The sequence below is a fragment of the Indicator indicator genome, chromosome 12 (assembly GCF_027791375.1).
Source record: "Indicator indicator isolate 239-I01 chromosome 12, UM_Iind_1.1, whole genome shotgun sequence".
Taxonomy (NCBI): Eukaryota; Metazoa; Chordata; class Aves; order Piciformes; family Indicatoridae; genus Indicator; species Indicator indicator.
In genome coordinates this window covers 731,911-745,067 of record NC_072021.1, presented here as the reverse complement: position 1 = coordinate 745,067, position 13,157 = coordinate 731,911, and the positions used below count along the sequence as shown (strand labels likewise).

General features: G+C 37.7%; 1 protein-coding gene across 37 annotated transcripts in view; it reads right to left on the bottom strand.

Annotated features, from left to right (window-relative positions):
• Positions 1-13,157, bottom strand: part of RIMS2 (regulating synaptic membrane exocytosis 2) — a 387,973-nt gene that overhangs the window by 134,273 nt on the left and 240,543 nt on the right. For 35 of the 37 annotated variants that reach the window (XM_054385548.1, XM_054385557.1, XM_054385553.1 and 32 more), the window contains one exon: positions 2,797-2,865. In XM_054385548.1, coding sequence (XP_054241523.1) covers positions 2,797-2,865 — 69 coding nt within the window. Of the gene's footprint in view, positions 1-2,796; positions 2,866-10,595; positions 10,623-13,157 lie in introns of all 37 variants that reach the window. The other 2 variants (XM_054385542.1, XM_054385541.1) reach the window with 1 other exon arrangement.

Genomic DNA, 13,157 nt, shown 5'->3' with positions numbered 1-13,157 from the left:
AACACATTTCCAGTCACAACAGCTGAAAAGGCTACCACATAGACATTTTATGTAGGCTTTCAGGAAAAATCTTTAAAAGCTGAATGCGTTCAAGTGACTGCACCTGACTGAAAATGTTGAATTCACTGTCCTGGGGCATAATACTTTCCGTGGGAAAAAAAAAAATGCCAGATATACAGCAATTTCAAAGAAGTTTCCACAGTGTATCACAGCTTAATGATTCATTGGTCTTTGAGTTTTTATATGCTCAGCAATCAGTGCTGGAACTCCTTTAAACCCCAAATAGATTTTCAAGCTGCTGTTGATGACTGATCAGCCATGGGCTATGAAGTGGTAACTCTGGTACTCCTAATCTGAGAACTTCATTCTCTCTAGAACGTGCCTGGCTTTGCTTGCACAGGGGTTGAAAGAATCATGTGTCTCTCAAGATAGGTGACATTCCATCAATTATGGTGACCTTCTCAACTGAAATAAGTAGGATTTAACTTTCAATTTAAAAAAAAATATTCCAAGTCCTTGAAATAAGGTTGGAGAAAGAAAGCAAAAATATTTTCCTGTTGAAAGAAATTATGAACAGCAAAACAGGGTATAAGTGCAACTTGGCCAAGGAGCTGCTATTGAGCAAAGCAGGTAGTTATTTATAACAGTAGTAAAAATAGGATAAACACTGGAAAGTGTTAGCAGCTATAAATATTAAGTAATTACCATAAAATCAATCATAACAATGGCAAGCCTCTTAAATCAATGTACAGAGCACTCAGAACCTGATAATCAGTATAGAGATAATCAGCAATAAACAACTATGAGCTGCAGTCACTTCAATTACAGGCACATGACAAAGTTATCTGCCACACTACCACCTTTTTTTTTTCTCCCCCCCATCTGAGGGCTTAATTAAAAACTATGATACAAATCAAATGAGGGTTTTTACAAGGCACGCCAAATGTGGCTTCCTCTGAGCTGAAGTTTTAATTTTCTCTATTTTAAGAGAGAATGTTAATACTTTTGACTTACTCATCCACACAGGAAGGCTCTACTGTGCTAATATTGTGCTATGCAGGGTACATGTTCAGTAAATACTAAAATTAATGAATCACCCTCACATTCTGCAGCTTTCAGGCACGACATTACAGAAAATCAGAAACCTCCAAGTATGAGGTTCACAGCCAGGGCACTAATATAACCCTCAAAAAACAACTGAAAAGAACTAATGAGACTCTCTAATTTAGATGTCTTGCTGCTAGATTGACTTGAGAGAAGCTTTTTGTATGAAAATTGCAGAAAAGAATGATTAGAATTGCCATTCAGCACAGGCAAAATAATTTGCTTGTTTCAGACACTGATACTAAGTGGCATTTTCTCCACTTCAATATCTGCACTTGCTTGAGGTGTCAAGCTCCCTCTCTATCAGATATTTCATTTTTAACACTCACTGTGGTAAGGCTTAGAAAAGGCACTAATTAAAAATGATTACACAACCAAATTGCTGGAAATACTTAACATCCCCAGACTTCACCTATGGGCACTTTGGAGACAGTTCAGTTCTTTTATACAAATGTGTTCACCTAGCATCTGTGGTGATTGAAACATCTAAATGCAGAACTTGGATGTCCTCTGAAAAAGTGCTGACAGAAACTGATCAAATAAACTGAATTATTGAGATTCTGCATACTCTATAAATTGAAGATCCATGAGTTTGGGCTTATAAAGTTCCCTTTGCTTCAGCAAATATAGTCTAGCACAATCTTGCCTACAAATTCACATCCAGAAAGATATTCTGTTGTTGGATTTCTACTTATCAGCACTTTATTCAATGCCAGTTGACCTTATGGGGCTAGCATCTGAGAATTTATATAAGAAAGTGTGGTGTAGAAAATCTCAGCTTCAATCAGGAACATGGCAAAGCCAGACAGCATGTATCTTTCAGTCAACTATAAATAAACACACAAGACAAGTATGCTCCATGGATTTCATACAATCACAGAATGGTTTGGATTGGAAGGGCCCCTTACATATTATCTAGTTGTGGTGGTTTCAACCCACCACACTAGTTCACTGTTTTGAACAGAAGTAAAATCAAGAGAAACCAAAGGAGAATTCTTGCTCTTTTTAAAAGTTTCTGGAGTTTAGTTGGCAGGTCCCATACTTTGAATCACCATTAATTTTATGGAAAGGATGACTGAGAGTACCCGACAGACATCAGGAAACATATTTGATGTGATGGAGCGTTTATATGGCAGAAATAAAAAGAGCAAAGCGAAGTGTCATGTTAAATAAAACCTAAAAGTACAATATGAAAGAACTGGGGTGAGTAAGGGAGAAAGAAAACAAAGAGAGACAAATAGCTGCGTGCAAAGAAGGCAGATATTCAAACTAAGATTGGGATGAGCCTGCAAGTGAAGAGAAAAACCTTAAACAAGAGGAGAATGTGGATGATAAAACGAGACAAGGATAAATCAAAAGATTTGCAAACATAGCGACTGTTGCACAAAAAGGGAAAGGAAATAAACACAGATTTCAAAACCAAAAGAGCGTCAAACTTTGCGACCCACAAAACCAGTCAACCACTCTCCAAAACAGGCCAAAGTCTACCCGCCAGAAGTCCCAGCTGGCAGTTCTGCTGACCCAGCTCCTTAACAAGCATTACCAATAACACTTATTTTGTGTTTGTTGGAAAAATACAGAATGAGGTTCCACTTATTTTCCACCAGAGAAACATTACAAAATTCATAGTATCACACTACAAATAAAAAGGACTTCTACTGAGCACAGAGGAGTAAATGTAGACAGGATTACCTGAAACAACACCAATTCCATCATCACAATCATAATCAGAGACTTCACTGTCGCTGATTCTTTTGGACCCTGAAAAAAAAAAATAAAAAATCAGAAATGTATTATTTCTTTAAGTGAAAAGTGTCCTCAGTCAATAATACATAAATAAATACAAGGAATTCATACTAGACAATGCAGCACTAATATAAGCAGACAAGGGACTATATTAGCATAGGATTATAGCAAATGTATTAGCATACCAACTGTTTTCAGCTGTTTCATATAATACACATGGAAATGCTGAAATACAGCTCCACAGCACTGCTGCTGTTAAATATTTTCCTACACTTCACCTCTATGTGTATTCATTCCACATAGAAACTGGCATCACACCGTTCATCTTTCAAGCTCTCATACACAAGGCACCATCTCTCCACAAAGCTTTTCAATACTAGAAAAATTGATATTAATCATCTTAACTGGATGCAATTTTTTCTGTACAGTATTAGTGAGTGTAATCAGAACAGGCAGCTACACAAATGCAGTGTGTCCTGATAAAATGCCTCTGTAATACTTTAGAGGAAGCAAACTATTAACTGCTCTATAAGAGTACACCAATCACAATAGCCAGAACTTTGCTGGAAAAAGCAGATTCCACATCCACAATTAGACTCGGAATGTAGGCTACATAGGACAACTACAGATGTCAGTTTGTGCTTAGCTTAATTCTACTTCTGTCTTCTGTGGCCTCTTTTAAACATTATTTGATTGCTGGCATCAGAATTAAGCATTGGAACATGAATGTTCATCGTTCATTTGCTTGGTTTACATGTGAAAATCCCAGTTCCTCAGCAAGACAGTGTGGATGTTCTAATTCTCTGGCCACCAGAATACAAATAACTACAAGTTAGAAGCTTTAATCTAATTATCACTAAACTTTCAACTATACGAGATTTTTTTTTTTAGTCCTACCATAGGGCAATTTATTCTGAAAAACAGAGACCAAAAAGAAAAAAAAAACACTTAAAACCTGAAGTAAACTTCAAGACAGGCTAGGAGAGAGCAGGATTAATGTTCTAGCAAGTTTCTAGTTCTGTCCTCCCTTTCCAGTAGAAAACTGGAAGAACAAGCACTAGGAGGACTTTTGACAAACATAAAAGTTTTCGATATAAAGATATTTTGGATATTATTTTATCATAAGAACTGCTGTTGCTTTTCAAACACCTGTCCATCCACCAAGGGATAGTGGGAGGTCCTTTAGTGAAATAGTGTGCTTGCAAGGTCACAAGTTTTGTTTTTCAGCCTTTCAGCAGGCAGGGACTCTGGCAAATGAGACTTTTCCTAAGCAGTCCTGTTTATCCTAAATCCCGAATCTAACCATTTTCTACAAACTCATAAAATTTCTTTTCAAGTCACAGTATTCTCTCAAGCTCTATAATCTGCTGTGTCATTAGTTCTGCAGTTTCATTTTGCATTGGGTGAAACAGACTTCAGTTCTGTTTCTCTTACATTATTTCAGACAATGCCCTCCAAGCTTTCACATTCTGAGAAACATGAACCAGCATTCTGTACTCTTCCAGACCCATCTCTTTTTTTGAGCTGAAATGTCATTAACTCACTTGCACATGCAAACTGTCCTGCATTTCTGATTGTTCCTGCTGTATGTTGGTATGTTCTGCAGCTCCTCTGCCTTTCAAAAAAAAGCCAGAAGTGACTGCAGCAATGAATTTATAAAATAGACTGCATGACGATTCCTTTTGGGATAAAAACTGTTATGCTAAAAAAGTATTCAACTAGTGAATGGTGTAAGTGCCAATTGCATTAATTCTTAGAAGACACAATCTGGCCTGCCATTACATTATGCAATTCCAGTAGAGCTAGGTTAATTATTGATATTTAATTACAATAAAAGTTAGGGGTTTCCTTGCAAATAGGAAATGAAAATTAGTACAATGGAAGCCATGCTTTGGTTTCCTGCACCCTGCAGTTCTTACATGGTAGAATTATTAGTTCAATTCATAGAATCATAGAATCAGTCAGGGTTGGAAGGGACCACAAGGCTCATCTAGTTCCAACCCCCCTGCCATGGCCAGGAACACCTCACACTAGATCAGGCTGGCCAGAGCCTCATCCAGCCTGGCCTTAAACACCTCCAGGGATGGGGCCTCAACCACCTCCCTGGACAACCCATTCCAGGCTCTCACCACTCTCATGGAGAAGAACTTCTTCCTCACGTCCAGCCTGAATCTCCCCACTTCCAGCTTTATTCCATTCCCCCTAGTCCTATCACTACCTGATAGCCTAAAAAGTCCCTCCCCAGCTTTCTTGGAGCCCCCTTCAGATACTGGAAGGCCACAAGAAGGTCACCTCAGAGCCTTCTCTTCTCCAGACTGAACAGCCCCAACTCTTTCAGTCTCTCCTCATAGGAGAGCAGCTCCAGCCCTCTGATCATCCTGGTGGCCCTTCTCTGGACACTTTCCAGCATGTCCATATCCCTCTTGGAACAGGGGCTCCAGAACTGGATGCAGTACTCCAGGTGGGGTCTCACCAGAGCTGAGTAGAGAGGGAGAATCACCTCCCTTGCCCTTGCTGGCCACACTTCTCTTGATGCAGCCCAGGATCTGGTTGGCTTTCTGGGCTGCAAGTGCACATTGACAGCTCAAGCTGAGCTTCTCGTCCACCAGCAATTCATTATAAAAGTTTTGAAATAGCTGTGCTATAGTGGGCAGGGGTAAAGTGTCTTTGAATTCAAGGAATAAGTAAGGAAAGTCTCTTTCTCAAACAAGAAATAGCAAGCAAGTGATCACATTTAGGACTCAACCTAGAGGAAGAGTTTTCATCCTCTTAATGGATTTGTTGAGAATCAGGATTTCTGAACCAAATTAAGTCTGACAAGGACAATATTCAGTCTGATTATTTTCTTAATTATAGTATCAGAGGGGCCCCACAAAAATCTCTCTTGTTTCCCAAAGAAAGATCATTGGTTTCACGTGCCATTTTCAGCCCGTCCTTCTACTGCGGTGGTAAAATAAACACCAGTGAGCAAGAATTATGTCTCCATTCTCCTTAGCTACTAATTCAAAACCAGGTCTATCTAAGGACAATATTTGTGACCAAAGACTAAGCAAGAGAGCCCTTGTTTGGCTGGGATTGGATTTGGATCCAAAAGGCAGAAGCCCCCAAAGGGAGTGCAAAGCAGTGCGATTCTGGCGTCTGGTAACCCTGCTGCTGATCTGGCAGTAGGACTGTAGCTGCTGTGCAGAGATGCCAAAAACATCACTCAGCTTCTGTCAGAGAGGATTGGGGCACAGGAAGATGAGGGCAACTGAGTAGTTTGCTGATGCTCATCATGGGGATGCTTGGAAAGGTTTATATCACAAAAGCTGTAAGAGGACTGAATCAACTACGAGTCGAATCAATGTCATTAACTCATCTAATTCATCCTTATGAATAAATCTAATTACAACTGCAGTTGCTCTTTATTTATGTTTGTATTTACAGCCTAGTGCATCTGCTTTAGCGTATTTTTAGATTATATGCTGTATGTTGGAGAAAAGCTTTGGATCTTTGAGGATGAAAAGAGCCAGCTGCTGTCACAGTGGGCTCTAGACTTGCCAGCTGCACAGCTAAAATTTGATGTGGTAGTAGTCACAGGATATATCTGGCAGAAAAGAGAGACTAAGAATGTTCCATAGACCACAGGTACAAAAGTCAGGAGCCTCTCTCTCTCTCTGTCCCATCAAACCGCATCCTCCCTTTCCAGAATCTCCTAACACCTCAACTGAAATCACCTTCTAGGATCTAGAGATGTTTTTCTCTTTTTGTATACAGACTTCTACCTTCACTCCCATCTGACCTGCAGGGAAGAGATGGGACATGGGGAAAGCAAATGGGCCTGTATTGACACCTCTTCTAAGATGGAAGCAGTGATAGAGTTAAGGGAAGAATCAGATTTCAGGGCTGTCTCCAATTGCTTTCACTACTCCAAAGAGGAGAGAGTATGTTGAAACAGCTGACATCCCTTACCTGTCTGTAAGACAAGACATGAAGCTTGTTCAGACCAGATCATGTATTCTGTCACCTCAAGAAGAGGCTACTATAAGCGAACTCTAACAGATTTAAACCAACTGAAAAATAACAATATTTAAATAATATTTCACACTTAAGTGCAAATTGAAATGCTGGTGAAGAAGTCAGAAGAAATTTAAACCAGAATTAATTACTTGGTCTCATCATTGGAAATCAATGTGTTCAGGAAGGATGGAGAAAGGAAAGGATGCCAATTATGTATATGAATTATGAATTTGTAGCTTCTGCAAAGGAATCAGGTTGTATTTATTTAAAAGGTCTTTCATTAACTCTAGAAATGGAACCAACTACAACTTGCACAGGTCAAAATCCTTTATTGAACTGAGTATTTGAAATACCAGTATAGTTGCTGCCACCTTAGTTTAATACTTGTAATTTTTGCAAGAGAAATTTCATCTGCTATATATTAGTTTTAAACGGTAATTTTCTTTTTAAGCTATTGACAATGTAAATTTGAACAATTAGGCTTCAATGCCACCTCTTTTCAAAACAGCACTTCATTATCTAATCCATTTGAACCCCTGACCACAAAACAGGAAAAGAACAAATCATAATTTGTCTGGGATACATGACAACGTAGTCTTTCACAAGTCATCCCAAATGAGTATTGCCAAGAAAGCTATTTTTTTATGGTCTTAAAGAATATCTTAAAGTGTTTGACAAATGCAGTACAAAATATGGCATTTGTTTCAAAAGCAAGAAGATTAAATCCATTCTAACATAAATTCAAACCTGAGTTAAAAGTTTCAGTATGTAACACCCAGGATACTGGGTGCATCAAATTAATAGATTGATGCCAGTGGTTTGCCTATAATTTACTTTTTCTCTGATGGATTTTAAAGGTGGAGAATGGCTTTAATTAAATCTTACTGCCTCTGCATTGGGATATAGCTTATTAATGAAGCATTCTCAGGGATATTATTACCATTTGGTCTGATAACTGGGTGGTAACAGATGGTAAGTAGAGACTTTTGAATGTCTTCCACCAGGATTAATGGTTATTACAGTTACAGACTGAAGGCAAAACAGACCCCATGCTGTAGTGTACCATTAGCGTACCATTAGCTAGTGACCCCATTAGCTAGTGTAAGCCACATAAATAATGTTTAATTCAGCATAACCCTCACCCCAGTGAAACCAAAAGATTCACTTTAGCAGCTTTTGGTTTAATTGCTTTGAAGTACAATAAAACTGTTCTCCAGGGATAGCTTACCTTGGGGACAGTGGAGAACTTCCCACCAGAATTTAATAATCCCCAGCAATCTCCTTCCCTTCTGCTCTTTCCTACTTCCCTACCACTGCTACACAAGCTACCTACCTACCATCCCACTCAGCCCAATTCTGCAAGGCAATGTAGACACTGAGACTGGAAGTTTACAGCACTTGCACTGTAGCTTTCATTGCAGATACTTTCTGTTTAAATTTTTACAATTTTACAATTTTTACAATTTTACACTTTTAGTTTCTATTAGGCAAAAGAAGAATTTAAAATGCAATAGTTTCTTACTCTAAAAAAACTTTGATTTTTTTTACCTTCATGGCTAGCAATAACATTTGGAAAAAAGCAAGGTGTTTTATTCCATTTTATGAATCAAATACTCACTCTTTTTTTTTTTTTTTTTGGTTAACGTTTCACAGTGTTGGTGGCCATCAAAAGTTTTAACAACTTCTAAATAAAAATAAAATGGAAATCATTGAAGAAACTTTTATAGAGTCTTCTTCAGATGTCCCAAGCCTCTCAGTGTTTCTGAGGCATTTGGACAATGCTTTTAATATCCTGCTTCAACTTTTGCTCAGCTCTGAATTGGTCAGACAGTTGGACTAGATGATTGTGGTGGGTCCCTTCTAACTGGACCATTCCATTCCAACAGACTCCCATTTCTCTCCATAAAATCCTAAATAACTGGAAATCTTCCAAATGAAGGCAATAAATATTTTCTTTTCAAGCTACCAAAATCTTTGGAGAGTTCTGAAAGATTTTCTGACTTGTACATGACAACTGAAGCTGGCACAGAGCTGTGCTCCACTCTGTTATTACTATACAGGGGAAACAATGCAAGATATAAAACCTTCTGTGCTGCACATATCATGCATTGAGATTTCTCATTTAGGCCTCCTCAGAAGACCAACATCTGAGGTTCAGAACTCTACTAAGCCTATATGACCCATCAATATAGTTAATAGAACAGATCAGTACAAGGCATAGAATGAGAAATAAAACTGAGGCAAGTCAGTTCAGAGAGAAGGAAGTGCCAGAGATAGCTCAGGAATTATGATTTGGTTTTTGTTTGTTTGGTTTAGGAGGAAAAAAAATATATATATAAAAGGAAAAAGAAATCAGACAGCTCCCAAACTGAGGATCCTGCCCCTTACAATGTAGAAAGCTTTTACAAGATTTTGTGGACTCCTTGGGGCAACAAAATGTAGTGAAGCATGCTTTTGAGCTCCTTCCCTAAAGCTCACAGAAGGCCTTCACAACCACTTAAAGTAACTCAGCATTGCCTGTAATTGCTCTGTGTTCAAGAGCTGACATATAAGCAACCCTAAAATCAGTCCCACAACAACTGTCTTAAGAATTTGCTCTCTCATATTCATCCAGGCTGTTCCTGAGGGTGCTTACTGGGAGCTCATTTCTCATGCAGTCCTGCTGTCTCCATGTCAGTCTGTCACTTTACCCTCCTGCACATTGGAGTGCTTTGGCTTTTTAAAGTTTCTGACCAATTTAATCTACATTCCTATAGGTGCTACAGACCTTCAAAACCAGTGGCTGGATAGAACAGAAAGATGCAATTCAGAATCCCTTAATGAGAAAGAAGCATTATTAAGATAAAATTTGTGGCTAATCCACGTGTGCACAAGTCCATAGCTGCAACGGCAGAACATGGTCTCTTCCCACGTGAAGCTGTCTTAAAACATGAGAAATATGCAAGATTACTTCAGGAGACAATGGAATAGAAGAAACATGGGAGAGTAGGTGTAGAAGTCAGGTTTGCTTAGTCCTGCTTCCAAGGAACAAGGGTTTTTGTGTCCCCATGGTGTTGGATCTATTTTCTCAACGACATGTGTTTCATTTTTCAGACATAACTGAAAGGTAATCAGATGAACCAACTCTTAAAAAAGATTCCCAGCATTAAAACCTCAGAAACTGTAAAAAAAAAAAAAAAATCCCACATGAAATGCACTCCAAAATGTAAGCTTATAAAAACACTTGCACTTTTAGAATTTAATTGTATTTAATTAAGGCAAACTTCTCCAATCTGTCACCTGGATTTGTAACTGAGGATTTAAAACAGTAGGAAATGGTAAAAACAGGTATCACTATAAATACTGATTTTACCAGTGTTTCATTTACCCCTGTCAGTATTCTAAAATACTTACACTTGTTCTCAAATAGCAGTAACAGAAGAGTGTTCCTTTTAGTGGAGCTTCAGCAAAATAGCATTTTCCTAGTAGCTCACTACAGTTCACCTACCAAAGCTCTACGTCAAATAAAGGCAGGCAAAGCAAACGGAATGTTACAGTAGTGCTCCACTATCAATACTGAGATGTTAGGAACAGGGAAAGCAAGCCAACAAAAGGCCTGTGACTGAAAAGCAGACAAGAAAAGCAAAGGAACATTCAAGCGGGTTAGCATCTGCACAAGAGCTAGCAAAAGCACACCAATAAGACATCAAATTAAATTTTGCATGTAAATGGAAGCAATAAGCATTTCTGGCATGCTGAAAAATTACCTGAATTATATGAATATAAGCCTTTATCTGGAAAACAAATATTGAAATGAAGTAGTGTCAGGGTAAAATATATGAATAAATACATGTAACAGGGAGGGTCAGAACCTTAAACTCCATTGTCGTTGCTGCTGGAGCCTGAGGAATTTGACATTGTAGGCCACATTCATTGAAAACATTAAAACTCAAGCAGCTAGGAGAAATTAAACCACAAAAATGCCAATCACTACCAGATCAACACTTACACTCTGCAGTCAGAGAGGACTAGTTGAGCTATGAAAGTAATTTCCAGCTCGGAAATACACGGGTGCAGTTACTATAGCAAGTGTCTAACTTGTTAACAGCAAAATGTGGATTCAGCTAGGTATACAAAACAAGCTGGTGCCATGCAAGTTACTGCTCTTGGCACATCAGCAGGAATTTATTAGCAGAACTTGCCTGAGATGCAGCTATGAATTCTACTTTGCATTTAACAGACTCAGAGGTGATGTTCCAGCCAATCTTCTCTCTCCAGCTGGGTCCTGACTTGGTCAACAGGTACATATATGAATACCTTGTCTACATATCATGTTACCAGTGAATTGAAGAGTCCTGATGTAACCACAGTGCTTAAATGCTTGCAGTATCTGGTTTGTTGTTTGCATTCCTTAACTCTGGCTGGTTTGTGTATTTTAGCTTTCCATACAACCATACCAGTTTTCCTAAACTTGACAATATAATACTATGCAAACCTCTGGACAGTTAGTGGAGATGTTAATTGTTCTTTTGCGTTTGCAGGTTTTGCAAATGTGACTTCCATAACACAGCATGAAAAAGCCAGGAAGGCAGAATAATCTGGATAGTATCTTGCCATTGGCAAGACAGCCTAAATATTTTTATTCCTTACAGTCCAACAGCTCACAGACACTTAAAGAGTGACAGTCCATGAGGAAAGGATATACCTCAGGTGACAAAATACTACAGTGTTAGAGAAAAAAAAATTAAAAAATTAAAAATCAATTGCTCACCAAAAGGTTTTGCTAAGAATTCAGTGGATTACTACTAGGTACCTTCTGGCAATCCACACTTTTTGAAATATCTGGGTACTAACTATTTTAATTTGTAGACCAGATTGCTAAAATCTTCTAATACTTGCAATTTCTGATTCTCTATATTTTCAAATTGGTTTTCTGGATAAACAGAATTTTCATTGCCCAGCTCCAGAGTTCCATTAGACTATATAATTTCAGCATGAATAAATAATAGGAGTCTTTTTCAGCATCATTCACAAACTTTTAGATGTGAGTTTTACTCCATAAATTCTCTAATATTGGTATTTCTTGGTTTATATATTCTATATATTCTATATTTCTTAATTCACATCTCTTCCAGATGTGAATTAAATGAAAAACAGTTTGGCTACAAAATGAGTAAAAATGGGACAGAAGGAGTTTTCTTCTTTACTTCAGCAACATCAGGGAGTCACCAAATGTTCAAAAGTGCCACTCAAAAAACCCAAGCCATAAAAATAAATTAAGACAGTTTAGTAGTTATTTATGTAATTAAAACCTATGGTCTTTCTGAATTTAACATCTCAAAAGACCTGTAAAAGGGTAGAGCTTTTTGAAGAGCACATAAAAATAAATATCCTGAGATTGTAATGTGACTGGGGACTAAAGAAGCTGTGATTGCTTCTCTGGGGTTGCAATACAGAAGGGAAAAAGTCAGAATGATATTAAACCTCTCTGAAAACTTCACCAGAACCATCACACTCTTACATCACAGTTTATTATGCTCCACCAATTAAAAAAAAATGCAAACAAACCAAACCAAAGAGCAACCTAGCACTACCTTTAGCCAGCAAAGGAAGTTACTAGATCTTTCAGAATCTTTATAATGTCCACCTGACTTGCTATTTATCAACTGCCTAGCAAGGATACTTCACTCTGTCTAGTGAGATATTTCCACAGAGTATTGCTTTCCTCATCATCCTTACATGACAGAAGAGTAGCTTAACAGCCTGAGTTTGTCCAGTAACCAGAGCAACAATTTTTGCAAATAATCAAATTCCCTTAAATGTCTTCAAAATAGGATTTTAAGTATTTTTGTAGTTGAATTCCAGTTTAAAGTCCATTTGAAAATTTTCAAACAGCATTAAATTCATATCTTACATTTATTTTATTAGGAAAAGCATTTTGATGGTTTAAGGCCTTTTCAGACACTCCTGTATCATGTTAAATACCTTTAATTAAAGTATTTAATAAACCATAGATGTACAATAAATATACTAAATAAATAATAAGTGTATAGCAAATACAATACAGATATATTTCTCCTTATTCTGTGAACAAAAGATCAATACATGCAAATAAAGATAACATGCTCAAGGCCTGTGCTCCATGAAAGAAAGAAAAATTAAGGAAGAAGCATGAAAGAGGAGAAAGAAAAAAAAGAAGAAAAAAGTACTATCCTTGCTCTCTAATCTTTATGATATATTCATTGTTCATATTCTGTGCCACTGCCCATAAAATGCTCCATATTATAATTTAGGGGGAAAAAAAAAAAGTCCCTGCTGCATGATTCCAT